Genomic DNA, 12748 nt, shown 5'->3' with positions numbered 1-12748 from the left:
CACCAAAGATTTGTCTGAAAATATAATAATATAATGAAAAATATCCACTTTGCTTTCTTTTTATTATTATTATTATTATTATTATTATTGCTATTTTTTTCTACTTTGTGAAAGCTATTTTAATCACTTTTGGTATTTAGCATCAACTTTCATTTTAGCATAGATGATTCCATCACTCCACATTTCTATTGCTTGTAAATAAACTTCCCTTATAGCCCCTGTATGAAATAACCCGCTCTTCGCTATGAGGATCTTTACTCATTGGTTTAACAGGTGACAAATCTTTAAGCCTCTGTGGACGATTGTGCTCCGAGTGTTTTCACTCGATGTTTTATGCATGGATTAACTTAGAGCTACGTGAGCTACACAATGCATCATCTATCTCCTTGGGACACAGAAATACAATTTGCACTCGCATGCATTGAGTTGGCGCACAGGCATATAATTTTTTTTTTTTTTTTTTTGCCTGGAGCTCATTTAGTTAAGGCGCATGGGAGATAGAGTTTATAGATCCTAACAGGGGCTGTGAGTTCTTCAAGCAGACTCACCTGATTCAACAGATAAGACTTTTTGCAACCCTCACACTTGTCAGACTTTTTGTACAACGCCTTAAGTAGAATTCCAAGTGGGTAATTGAGGCTTCGCAATGCCACAATGCTCAAACGACCTCACCGGCTCTTTCCTTTTCCTCTAAGGTGCATTTCTGCTCTCACGGGGGAGTGAGGATTTTCCCAGAGTTTTATGTTCCTTGGTCTCAATTATCCACTTTGAGGCAGGCAGAGCGCATTAAAACTGCAATGCAGCGAACGCTTTTGTCTTTGCTAATTGTCAACCACATGAGACGCGCATCACCTCGGCTGCCGGTGCAGAGATTTGCATCTACTGTACTCGGCCGGCTCAGGCTGCTTGTGACCTTCACGGTAGATTTGTTTTGCTGTTTGCGTAGCCATACAGTTTTGTCAAGCCCCAGCTGTCTTTGTACGATGACAAAAGCGCTGTTCAGTCTGAACTAATGAGCCTGCTTCTTCTCACCGCCACTCTATCTTTTGTTATTTGCATTAGGAATCAGTCTGCTGATTCCTCCTGAGGCCATCCCCAGAGGCAAGATCTATGAGATTTACCTCACCGTTCAGAAAAAGGAGGATTTAAGGTGGGTCTCTTAACCACTGCCTGTTTGTTTTCATGTGCTACTGTTCTATTAATAAGCAAGTCTTTAGAGTCCTTGCCAGTGCTGTATAAGAGGGACGTCAAAAGATAATTGTTGGTTAACACTGCTACTCATCTGTCCTATGGCATATAGTCACGAGGACATGTAGATTACATTCTGTATATAAACCTAGTAGGGCTTTGAGGTCTGCAGACTCAATTCTGCGTGGAGGCCAGAGTTCAAAGCAAACATTGTGAAGCAGCATTTAGCTGTTAGGCCGCGCGCAAACGGAACAAGCTGCCGCCACAAGTCAAGCCAACGTGTGAATGTGAAAGTTAAACACTATCCTCTTTTCTCATACAACAGTAAGGTCTTTCAAAGCATTTTGTAAAAGTATGTTCTCCAAAATTTTGCACGTTTTGTGAGCTACTTTTGTTTCTTTAGGTTGCGTTTAACTGTCTTTAACTCTTTTTTCTGAAAATGCTTTTAGGTGTTTCCTAAAAGACAGACATTTATGCATAATAAATTTAATGTTTACAGCAGTGGTTCTTAACCTGGGTACAATCGAACCCTAGGGGTTCGATGAGTCGTTCTCAGGGGTTTGGCAGGGCCTCCACTGCGGAGGTCCGAACACACCTGATTTATTGTGTAAATTCGTGATGACGCATATCTCGCAAAGGCAACTGCAGAAGTCACACTGATTTGCAGTTGTGTAATTTGTTGTGAGTTCAGCCATTATGTTGGTTTTCTTCTCTGAACAAGGTGATGTTCATGCACGGCTCATTTTGCGCACCAGTAAAAACCATCTATGTCTTGAATTTTTTTTTTTTTTTTTTTTTAATAACAAAAGAGTGGTTCGGTGAATGCGTATATGAAACTGATGGGCTTCGGTACCTCCGACAAGGTTAAGAACCACTGGTTTACAGAATTATTAAATATTTGGCAAGGGAAACCTTGAAAAAAACAATAGCCTGTTAAATAGCAATCGTGAGGGGAAAAAAATACAATTGAATTATTTTTCCAAATCGTTCAGCCCTAGTCACGAGCTTTGCTTGTGCGACATTGTCTGGTATTCCTCTCAACCTGTGATGCGGGCCTTCATTATGCAGCCAGCTCATTTGCAGAGGTGACAGTGTCACATGCTTCCTTGAAGAGAACCCAATATTCACACTAATAACTCCAGTAAAAGCTCTTCACTATGCTTCATGCCACCCTTTCTGCTGACGGATGGCTATAGGTTACCCCTGGCTGGCTGCCAGACCCTGCTCAGCCCGGTTGTGAGCTGCGGGCCTCCGGGGGTGGTCCTGAGCCGGCCCGTCATCCTGAGCATGGACCAGTGCTCTGATGCATGCCTCGATAACTGGGCCGTCCGCCTCAAGAAGCAGACCTACGAGAGCGCTTGGGAGGTGAGATGGCACAACAGCGCCAACCATTGATCCTTCAAAGAACTACACAGCGCTCTTTAATCTGCTGCGGTGGCGTTGGCTGTCCAATCAGGACTAACACTTGACCGCAAGAAAGTTTTCTTGTTGCACCAGAACAAAAGCCTGTAAGCGCTGCTTCTTTCCAGTCCAGTAGTTGCCAAGCAACGTGATTCTCAGAAATGACTTACTCCAAAGTACTTTTTGAGCTTCTTGGCCATTTATGCTTGTAATTACAGTTGGAGGTAGAGTTCCCTCCTCTTGTTTCTGGGCATGAAATTGGAAATTAGAGGATGAACTTTTAAAAATCGACAAACATGCTTTGACTTCTGGTTCGAGGCAACACATGGAAAGACTGCCCGTGGGCTTTAGGACATTAGCAGGTCGTCTCTCACGTTCAATATTGCGCATAAATAATTCACCCTCACTGCGTGTGGTGGCAGTGGGCTGTCTACGGAATGGATTGGTCTGTCCGAGGCAGAAGTTTGACCTGCTCTTTTCATCATCAATCCGACCAAATTTAGCCCAACCGCATGACCACCATCTGAGAATGTGGAAGGAGAAAGGAGAATGTCGTGTCAGCGTTTTGAAGGAGAGATAGAGGAAATGAATCCAGGAGCAGGCGGAAGGGAAATGAATTGCTCCTAGAGTGAGCACTCAGTGGCGTAATTGAGCCGTCCCACACCTCCAGGAAATATTAAGATGATGAAAAAGTGAGACTCTGTTGTGGTTGCATAGCAAATGAATTGTGTCAATACAGATTCCTTTGATGTAGATGGTGTGCGGTCCCATAGATCAGATTGTTTGGCAGCCATAATGCTCGCCTCTGCCTGATGTGGCCAATGGGAAGCGACAGTCAACTGGCATGATGGAGTTCCCAGAGAAAACATTGTCACCTCGAGTCCAATGTGTCCCCATCAAATTAGCATAGAAAGCACTGTTGTCTCATAAAGCTAGTAAAGATCTCTGGTAGTTTTTTTTTTTTTTTTTTTTAAAAAGTCTCCCATCATTATTACTGGTGATGCTTTTGTGCCACAGCTGCCGCTCTGACGTTTTAAAATCTGTCCTCTTTCTCATTGGAAAATAAGTAGCAGTTAATTCTTTTACAGATGTTTTTTTTTCTATATCGTTCAGCAGGCGACGAGGTTATGTTGTCCATAAAATTGAAAAGTGTTTTTTGTCTCACTTAAACTCCAAACTGGGAAGAGGTCCCAAATTGTCAGTAATCCAATATTTACCAAACCTCCTCTTGCTAGATCCATCTATTCTTACAAGGAATCCATTACACTCTCTTTTCATACACATAAAACATGCTGCATTGTTTTCCCGATAACCTGCTAACCCAAACCTGGGCAAATTACGGCCCGCGGGCCACATCCGGCCCTTTGTGCGTCCCTGTCCGGCCCGCATGAGGCCAATCGTAATTTAAAAAAAAAATAATAATTTGTGTCGTGCGTACAATACAACTGTTTCGCTTTTATTTTGAAAGGCGTCGCACTTCCGTGTAGCGTACGTGTTTGTGAGCTGTGCGTGAAGGTGAACAGTGCGAAGTAATGCTGCCCGAGAAACGTGTGCTGACCCTCAGAAAAGAAAATCGACAAGGAGCGCCGTGTTTTCAACAAGACATGGACTGCCAAGTATTTCTTTACGGAAATGAAAGGTAAAGCCATGTGCCTGATTTGTGGTACACAGGTCGCTGTGTTTAAAGAATATAATTTGAGTCGCCACTACACGACCAAGCATCAGAAAAAATACATCTGTCTGATAAACAGGGCGCATCAGAGGCTGATGCATTGCTAGCAAAACTGCAAGCCCAACAAGGACTTTTTATCAAACTTCACACCCAGAGATGGAGCGGCTTTGTCATTTGAGAAAAAGTTAAAGAAGTTAAGAATAAATTGTACTGATTAATAATTGTTTTTTTATTTGACTTTTACACCACAATTTCACATAGCTTAATATAAATATAAACAGAATAATCTTATTTTTCTAAATACCAGTACCAACTATTTAAAATAAATAATTTAGTGCATTTTACAATGGAAGAAAATTGAGCAGGTTTAAGTTATCGTAGGTGTGGCCCTCTGACACAACTCAGGTTTTTCATGTGGCCCCTTGTAAAAATTAATTGCCCACCCCTGTGCTAACCTATTCCTCCTATTTCATGGTAGCTTTAATTCATCAGTAGGGGAAGCTTTTACTCGGGATGACTGAGTACTGATACCAGGTATTGGTATATAACATATTGGGCCTCATTTTAAGATATAAAGTATACGTTGAGGCTGCCGATATCAGACACGAATACTTGAGATAAACAAATGTGACAGAGTCATTCCTCCTCTGCAGTAGTTGGCACTATACTGTTTAACACATCAGTAGATGATCTGCGACAAATAGAGGTTGTTGGAGCCAATTTAGTTTCCATCCATCCATCCATCCATCCATCCATCCATCCATCCATCCATCCATCTTCTTCCGCTTATCCGGGGTCGGGTCGCGGGGGCAGCAGCTTTAGGAGAGACTCCCAGACTTCCCTCTCCCCAGCCACTTCATCCAGCTCATCCCGGGGGATCCCAAGGCGGTCCCAGGCCAGCTGAGAGACATAGTCTCTCCAGCGCGTCCTGGGTCGTCCCTGGGGTCTCCTACCGGTGGGACATGCCCGGAACACCTCCCCAGGGAGGCGTCCAGGAAGCATCCTGATGAGATGCCCGAGCCACCTCATCTGGCTCCTTTCAATATGGAGGAGTAGCGACTCTACTCCGAGTCTCTCCCGGATGACCAAGCTTCTCACCCTATCTCTAAGGGAGAGCCCGGACATCCTGCGGAAAAAACTCATTTCGGCCGCTTGTATCCGGGATCTCGTTCTTTCTGTCACGACCCATAGCTCGTGACCATAGGTGAGGGTAGGAGCGTAAATCGACCGGTAAATTGAAAGCTTTGCCTTTTGGCTCAACTCTCTCTTTACCACGACAGACCGGTACAGCGTCCGCACTACTGCCGACGCTGCACCGATCCGCCTGTCGATCTCGCGCTCCATCCTCCCCTCACTCGTGAACAAGACCCCAAGATACTTGAACTCCTCCACCTGGGGCAGGATCTCATCCCCGATCCGGAGAGGGCATTCCACCCTTTTCCGACCGAGGACCATGGACTCTGATTTGGAGGTGCTGACCCTCATCCTGACCGCTTCACACTCGGCTGCGAACCGCTCCAGTGAGAGCTGGAGATCACGGCCTGAAGAAGCCAACAGCACCACGTCGTCTGCAAAAAGCAGAGACCCGATGCTGAGGTCCCCAAACCGGACCCCCTCAACGCCTCGGCTGCGCCTAGAAATTCTGTCCATAAAAATTATGAACAGAATCAGCGACAAAGGGCAGCCTTGGCGGAGTCCAACCCTCACTGGGAACGAATCCGACTTACTGCCGGAAATGCGGACCAAGCTCTGGCATCGGTGATACAGGGATCGAACCGCCCTTATCAGTTGGCTCGGTACCCCGTACTCCCAAAGCACCCTCCACTGAACCTCCCGAGGGACACGGTCGAACACCTTCTCCAAGTCCACAAAACACATGTGGACTGGTTGGGCGAACTCCCATGCACCCTCGAGGATCCTGCCGAGGGTGTAGAGCTGGTCCACTGTTCCACGGCCAGGACGAAAGCCACACTGCACCTCCTGAATCCGAGGTTCGACCTCCCGACGGACCCTCCTCTCGAGCACCCCTGAATAGACCTTACCAGGGAGGCTGAAGAGTGTGATTCCCCTGTCATTGGAACACACCCTCCGGTCCCCCTTCTTAAAGAGGGGAACCACCACCCCAGTCTGCCAATCCAGAGGCACTGTCCCCATTGTCCACGCAATGTTGGAGAGGTGTGTCAGCCATGACAGCCCCACAACATCCAGAGCCTTTAAGAACTCCGGGTGGATCTCGTCCACCCTGAGTTTTTTAATTACCTCAGTGACTTTGACCCTAGAAATTGGAGAGTCCGCCTCAGAGTCTCCAGGCCCTGCTCCCTCAATGGAAGGCGTGTAGGTGGAATTGAGGAGGTCTTCGAAGTATTCTCCCTACCGACTCACGACATCCCGAGTCGAGGTCAGCAGCACGCCATCCCCACTGTAAACAGTGTTGACGTTGCACTGCTTCCCCCTCCTGAGAGGCCGGATGGTGGACCAGAATTTCCTCGAAGCCGTCCAGAAGTCATTCTCCATGGCCTCGCCAAACTCCTCCCACACCAGGGTTTTTGCCTCAGCAACCGCTGAAGCCCCGTTCCGCTTGGCCATCCGGTACCTGTCAGCTGCCTCCGGAGTCTCGCAGGCCAAAACGGCCCGATAGGACTCCTTCTTCAGCTTGACGGCATCCCTTACCGCCGGTGTCCGCCTGCGGGTTCGGGGATTGCTGCCACCAATGACCTTACGGCCACAGCTCCGGTCAGCCGCCTCAACAATGGAGGCGCGGAACATGGTCCACTCAGACTCAATGTCCCCAGCCTCCCTCGGGACGTGGGAAAAGCTCTGCCGGAGGTGGGAGTTGAAGCTCTTCCTGACAGGGGATTTTGCCAGACGTTCCCAGCAGACCCTCACAGAGCGTTTGGGTCTGCCAGGTCGGACCAGCATCTTCCCCCACCATCGGAGCCAACCCACCACCATGTGGTGATAAGTTGACAGCTCCGCCCCTCACTTTGCCCGAGTGTCCAAAACATGCGACCGCAAATCCGATGACACGACTACAAAGTCAATCATCAAACTGCGGCCTAGGTTGTCCTGGTGCCAAGTGCACACATGGACACCCTTATGTTTGAACATGGTGTTCATTATAGAAAATCCGTGTCGAGCACAGAAGTCCAATAATAGAACACCGCTCGGGTTCAGATCGGGGGGGGGGGCGTTCCTCCCAATCACGCCCTTCTAGGTCTCACTGCCATTGCCCATGTGAGCATTGATGTCACCCAGTAGAACAATGGAGTCCCCAGAAGGAGCGCTCTCCAGCACTTCCTCCAGGGACCCCAAAAAGGTACTCTGAGCTGCTGTTTGGTGCATAGACACAAACAACATTCAGGACCCGTCCCCCCACCCGAAGGCGGAGGGAGGCTACCCTCTCGTTCACCGGGGTGCACCCCAATGTACAGGCGCCCAGCTGGGGGTCAATAAGTATACCCACACCTGCTCGACACCTCTCACCGTGGGCAACTCCAGAGTGGAAGAGAGTCCAGCCCCTCTCGAGAGGGCTAGTACCAGAACCCGAACTGTGTGTGGAGGCAAGTCCGACTATATCTAGTTGGAACTTTTCTGCCTCGCACACCAGTTCAGGCTCCTTTCCAGCCAGAGAGGTGACATTCCATGTCCCAAGAGCCAGCTTCTGCAGCCGGGGATCGGACCGCCAAGGTCCCTGCCTTTAGCCGACGCCCAGCTCACAATGCACCCGACCCCTTTGGGCCCTCCCACAGGTGGTGAGCCCATGGAAAGGGGGACCCACGTTTGCTTTTCGGGCTGTGCCCGGCCGGGCCCCATGGGCGAAGGCCCGGCCACCAGACGCTCGCCTTCAAGCCCCACCTCCAGGCCTGGCTCCAGAGGGGGGCCTCGGTGACCCGCGTACGGGCGAGGGAAATCTGAGTCCATATATGTTTTTCTTCATAAGGGGCTTTTTGAGCCATGCTTTGTCTGGCCCCTCACCTAGGACCCTTTTGCCATGGGTGACTCTACCAGGGGCATGAAGCCCCAGACAACATGGCTCCTAGGATCATTGGGACACGCAAACCCCTCCACCACCTCATCGTAAGGTGACGACTCACGGAGGGGCAATTTAGTTTCCTTGGCTTAAATTCTTATTTTTGTTTAAGATTTGCTGGCCTTGGGCCATGGACTTCTATTTGACATTTGACAAAGCCTTTGGTCACCTGGTTAGTCACCTGACCAGTCACCTGATCAGGTAAAGATGGTTGCTCCCACTTGGTGGTCAGGTTGTTAGACAAAGAATGAAGATAGTGGTGATATAGTTTTTGACCGCTCAAAGGCCGCTTCAAACTACGTCATTCTACATTCTACCTCCATCTTCAAAAGGGTATGAGCAACAGCTGTATACAGTGTTTTAAGATAAGTGTGTGACAAGAACTATACAACATCTAACCTTTGAAATTTAAACTGAACTGAAACTGACACTCACAGATGTCATTCACATTTTTGTGCCCTTGTATTTGTGTTGAAATTTTGTGTAAAGGACGAGTGGTATCGGTACTCGGTATGAGTGAACACTTGTCCGGTATCATCTGGGAAAAAAAAGTGGTGTCGAACATCACTATTTTTTACCCCTCTTGGATCAAAATCCTAACCCTACTTGCTTGGTTAACTCCTCAACCCAATAAATAGCCCAAAGTTGGGTTGATCAGTGATTTAGTAAGTCAATGGTGTTCTAAAACATACTATGTCTTGATTCTGCGTAAAAGCTCTGCAAGAGGCATTTGAGGAAACCCAATGCAGGACAAACTATTGCGTGTCGACTTATGTATTAATATCAACGCAATGACTTTAAGTTCAAGTTAAGGCCTTTCTATATAACCATCCTCCCTGCCCCCTAACAAAATGCTCGCCAGTTGTGTAAAGTCCTTTCATTCCCAACTTACTTTTGTACTCCTGGCCTCCTACAGGACGTCCTGCTGATGGGTGAAGAGCTGGCGTCTGATCCTTATTACTGCCAGCTGGAAGCCGAGACGTGCCAGCTATTTTCTGAGCAGCTGGGCACCTTCGCCCTGGTGGGAGAGTCTCTGCATATGGGTGCCGCCAAGCGCTTGAGGCTGGTGCTCTTCTCCGACGCCTACTGCTCCACGCTGGAGTACAACATCAGGGTTTACTGCATGGATGACACGCAGGACGTCTTCAAGGTACATTGTGATGTCACTTGTTTGATGTTTTTTTTTCAACGCAAGAGCACATGATGGAATTTGTTCAGACTTTGTTTGCATTCTGTAAGGTGAAGGCAGGTTTGAAGTTTTTCAAAGCAATACAGTCACCCAGTGACGTACATATATAGATGGAATTGTGGAATTATTATTAAAACGCAAGTGTACCTAATGATGTGGCCGGTTTGTGTGTATGTAAGGAAAAAAAATCAAATCAGTCATGCGAGAAAATCAATAGAAAGTGTTGCTGTCCTTATTAACGGAACCAGATTGATTTTCAGTTCATAGCACACAGAGAATCATAAACTATTGCCCGTCGGGATACATTGTGATTGTCTATGACCGTGCACTTCTAGTTATGATAGCCTTTTCTTTTAGCTTGCTTGGACTGACTGCATTAGACATAGCCAGGGGGAGTAGAGCAACACGATTAAAGAATATAGTGTTGCCAGTGTGTGAGTTGTGGATACGAACCAATGCCAAGTCCTGCTTGATGACAGCATACAGTCATCGGTGGCGTGCACGCTTGCTGCTGCTCAGCTGCAGCAGGCCATCGCGTTTCCCCTCGCTTTGTTCACTGCCGTATTTCCCCTCTCTCGTCTGCCCTCCGCGTGGACATGGTATAATCAAGTGCTAATGCCTTCCCCCCTCCCCAGGGGCCGCCTCTGAGTAGTCGGTTAAGATTTCATTTGCATCGTTAATTAGTAAATTAAAAGGAGAGCCTGTCCCAGTGTTCTCCCAGCAAGCCCCATGCTCGCTCTCACGCCGACCCACTCCTCTTCATCTGACACCACCCACAGTCACAAGTACCATTTCCCACTCAAGTCCACTTCTGCCGGCTATAATGGTCTACCTCGTTGTCCAGGAAAATCTATGGGCAGCAGTGGGGCATAAACAAGAGAGAGAAGGGGAGGGGGGGCTCCTTATGCTGAAGCTGATGAAAGTCTTCAAAATAAAAGCATACCACCTGTTGCTCTGCCTCTTGCATGAGCCAAAAATAGGTAATGACAAACCAACAGCACTCTTTAAACGTGGCCACTGGCTGCTGCTCTGTTCCACTGTAAAATGCATGTCAATGGACAGCCCCGATTACTGAAAAGTTGGTAATTATAATTACCATTTATAATTCATTTTCCCCTCATGATCCATGTGTGTTTTTTATACCGTATTTGCCGGTGTATTGGTCGACCTTTTTCGATCCAAAATCGACCGAAAAAAATCGACCTCGACTTATACACCGAGTCATAAAATTTAACTTCGTATTCATCGCTTCAAATGTGATGGTAACCAAGGCCGTTTCTCATGCATCTCATTGTGCGTTGCACTTAGAAAATTTGAACCGGGCGGCATGCGCGAGTGCGCGGCCCGCTGGAAGTCGAATGAGGCGCCGCGACCACCTCCGCGGTGCTTATAAACAGCCGATCCGCTCGGCGGGGGCTATTTTCGGCCACTTGGCTCGTGCGCACGGCCTCCCGGATGTGCCGGGCGGGTGCGCGAGCTCGCCGGCCGCTGGAAGTCGAATGAGGCGCCGCGACCACCTCCGCGGTGCTTATAAACAGCCGATCCGCTCGGCGGGGGCTATTTTCGGCCACTTGGCTCGTGCGCACGGCCTCCCGGATGTGCCGGGCGGGTGCGCGAGCTCGCCGGCCGCTGGAAGTCGAATGAGGCGCCGCGACCACCTCCACGGTGCTTATAAACAGCCGATCCGCTCGGCGGGGGCTATTTTCGGCCACTTGGCTCGTGCGCACGGCCTCCCGGATGTGCCGGGCGGGTGCGCGAGCTCGCCGGCCGCTGGAAGTCGAATGAGGCGCCGCGACCACCTCCGCGGTGCTTATAAACAGCCGATCCGCTCGGCGGGGGCTATTTTCGGCCACTTGGCTCGTGCGCACGGCCTCCCGGATGTGCCGGGCGGGTGCGCGAGCTCGCCGGCCGCTGGAAGTCCAATGAGGCGCCGCGATCTCCTCCGCGGTGCTTATAAAGTGCCGATCCGCTCGGCTTGGAGCTATTTCCGGCCTCCCGTTGGTGCCGGGTGGCGTGCGCGAGCTCGCCGGCCGCGATCTCCTCCGCGGTGCTTATAAACAGCCGCATGCGCACGGCCTCCCGGAATTTGAACACATTTCGTCAATAAATTTCGCATATTGAATTTTGAAGTTTAATATAATGCAACAATTGAGCTCGACTTATACAAAGGATATATCATAAAATCGTAAATTTCCGTCGAATTTTAGGGGGTCGACTTATACACCGAGTCGACCTGTACACCGGCAAATACGGTATTTATTATATATTGCCCAGAAAAAGAAAGAAAACATGATCCATGCTCACTTCCATGGAAGGTGCTTGATGTTCATGAGTTGACGATGAGGCCGTCACATGGTGAGAATGTTGTCCTATGAGGCCGAGAGTAGGACACATAAATAGAAATATGGTCTCATCAGACCACAGCACAATATTTGTACTTTTTTCAGATCAGAGAAATGATGCCATTTCCAAAAGCAGTTGATGTTGTCTCCCCATTTTACACGATGGGATTCAAACCACGTACCAAACATTTATGAATGCAGTAACAAAATAGGTTTGCTGACATTTTCTAAAGCATTTCTGTGCTCGACTAGTTTGCTGGCTGCAGTGCCACCACCTGAAAGGTCACGGACATTCGAGATATTTTTCGTAGTGTAGTCAAAAGTGAATGGATTGTTATCACGCTCCATTTTCGTTTAGGACAAAGCAACTTTTTGGTGAGTCTGGGTTGCCGCGGACACTGCCCCTCACAGAGCTTGTTTTGACTTTGCAGACTACTGTATCAAAGCAGCAGTAATGATAAACTTCTTGTTACACATTCAGCTCACCACTCTGCCTCCAGTCTGACTGTTAATTTGACCTTCCGTGCCCCCTGTGTGGGAAAAGTGAGGCTGCGTGGAAACTTTTCCCATCTTTTGGTCTCACGGTCCGCACATCTCTCGCTTGCCATCTCCTCCGCTCTCACTCGCCGGGAAAAGGACATGGGAGCTTGTTGACTCCGGCACTTGTGCTGGCATACTCTGCAGCTCCCCCGACGCCTTTGAGTGCATTAGCCTGCCGTCTCGCACACAACCTGGCCCTGTGGTAAGCCACAGCATCTCCAGGGTTCTGTACTTTTTAGTGAGTGATTTAGAATGTGGCCCACACTGTTGAGTAATCTCGACTTCACACCGCTTTTGATGCTATTATGGAAGGAGCAGTTCATTTAGCAAGTACATTAACCACTTTGAGTGGAGATTAAAACTTCCCTGGAGAGTTCAGCCTAATC

At 48.5% G+C, this 12748-nt stretch overlaps 1 protein-coding gene and 1 long non-coding RNA gene across 7 annotated transcripts in view; one reads left to right on the top strand and one right to left on the bottom strand.

Moving 5' to 3' along the window:
* The window catches only part of LOC148404641 (uncharacterized), a 28328-nt gene extending 18136 nt beyond the window's left edge, over positions 1-10192 (bottom strand). For both annotated transcript variants that reach the window (XR_015860947.1, XR_015860945.1), the window contains exons 1-2: positions 9934-10192; positions 9184-9410 (exon numbers count right to left, since the gene is read on the bottom strand). This is a non-coding gene — a long non-coding RNA (uncharacterized LOC148404641). The remainder of the gene's footprint in view (positions 1-9183; positions 9411-9933) is intronic.
* unc5a (unc-5 netrin receptor A) overlaps positions 1-12748 on the top strand; it is a 161182-nt gene that overhangs the window by 128066 nt on the left and 20368 nt on the right. For all 5 annotated transcript variants that reach the window (XM_088387621.1, XM_088387638.1, XM_088387630.1 and 2 more), the window contains 3 exons: positions 1063-1150; positions 2385-2553; positions 9208-9441. In XM_088387621.1, coding sequence (XP_088243747.1) covers positions 1063-1150; positions 2385-2553; positions 9208-9441 — 491 coding nt within the window. The remainder of the gene's footprint in view (positions 1-1062; positions 1151-2384; positions 2554-9207; positions 9442-12748) is intronic.

Source organism: Syngnathus floridae, chromosome 1 (genome assembly GCF_059516105.1).
Source record: "Syngnathus floridae isolate MCC-2025c chromosome 1, RoL_Sflo_1.0, whole genome shotgun sequence".
Lineage (NCBI taxonomy): Eukaryota > Metazoa > Chordata > Actinopteri > Syngnathiformes > Syngnathidae > Syngnathus > Syngnathus floridae.
Note: the sequence above shows the minus strand (reverse complement) of the source record. Positions and strands in the feature narration are given on the sequence as shown.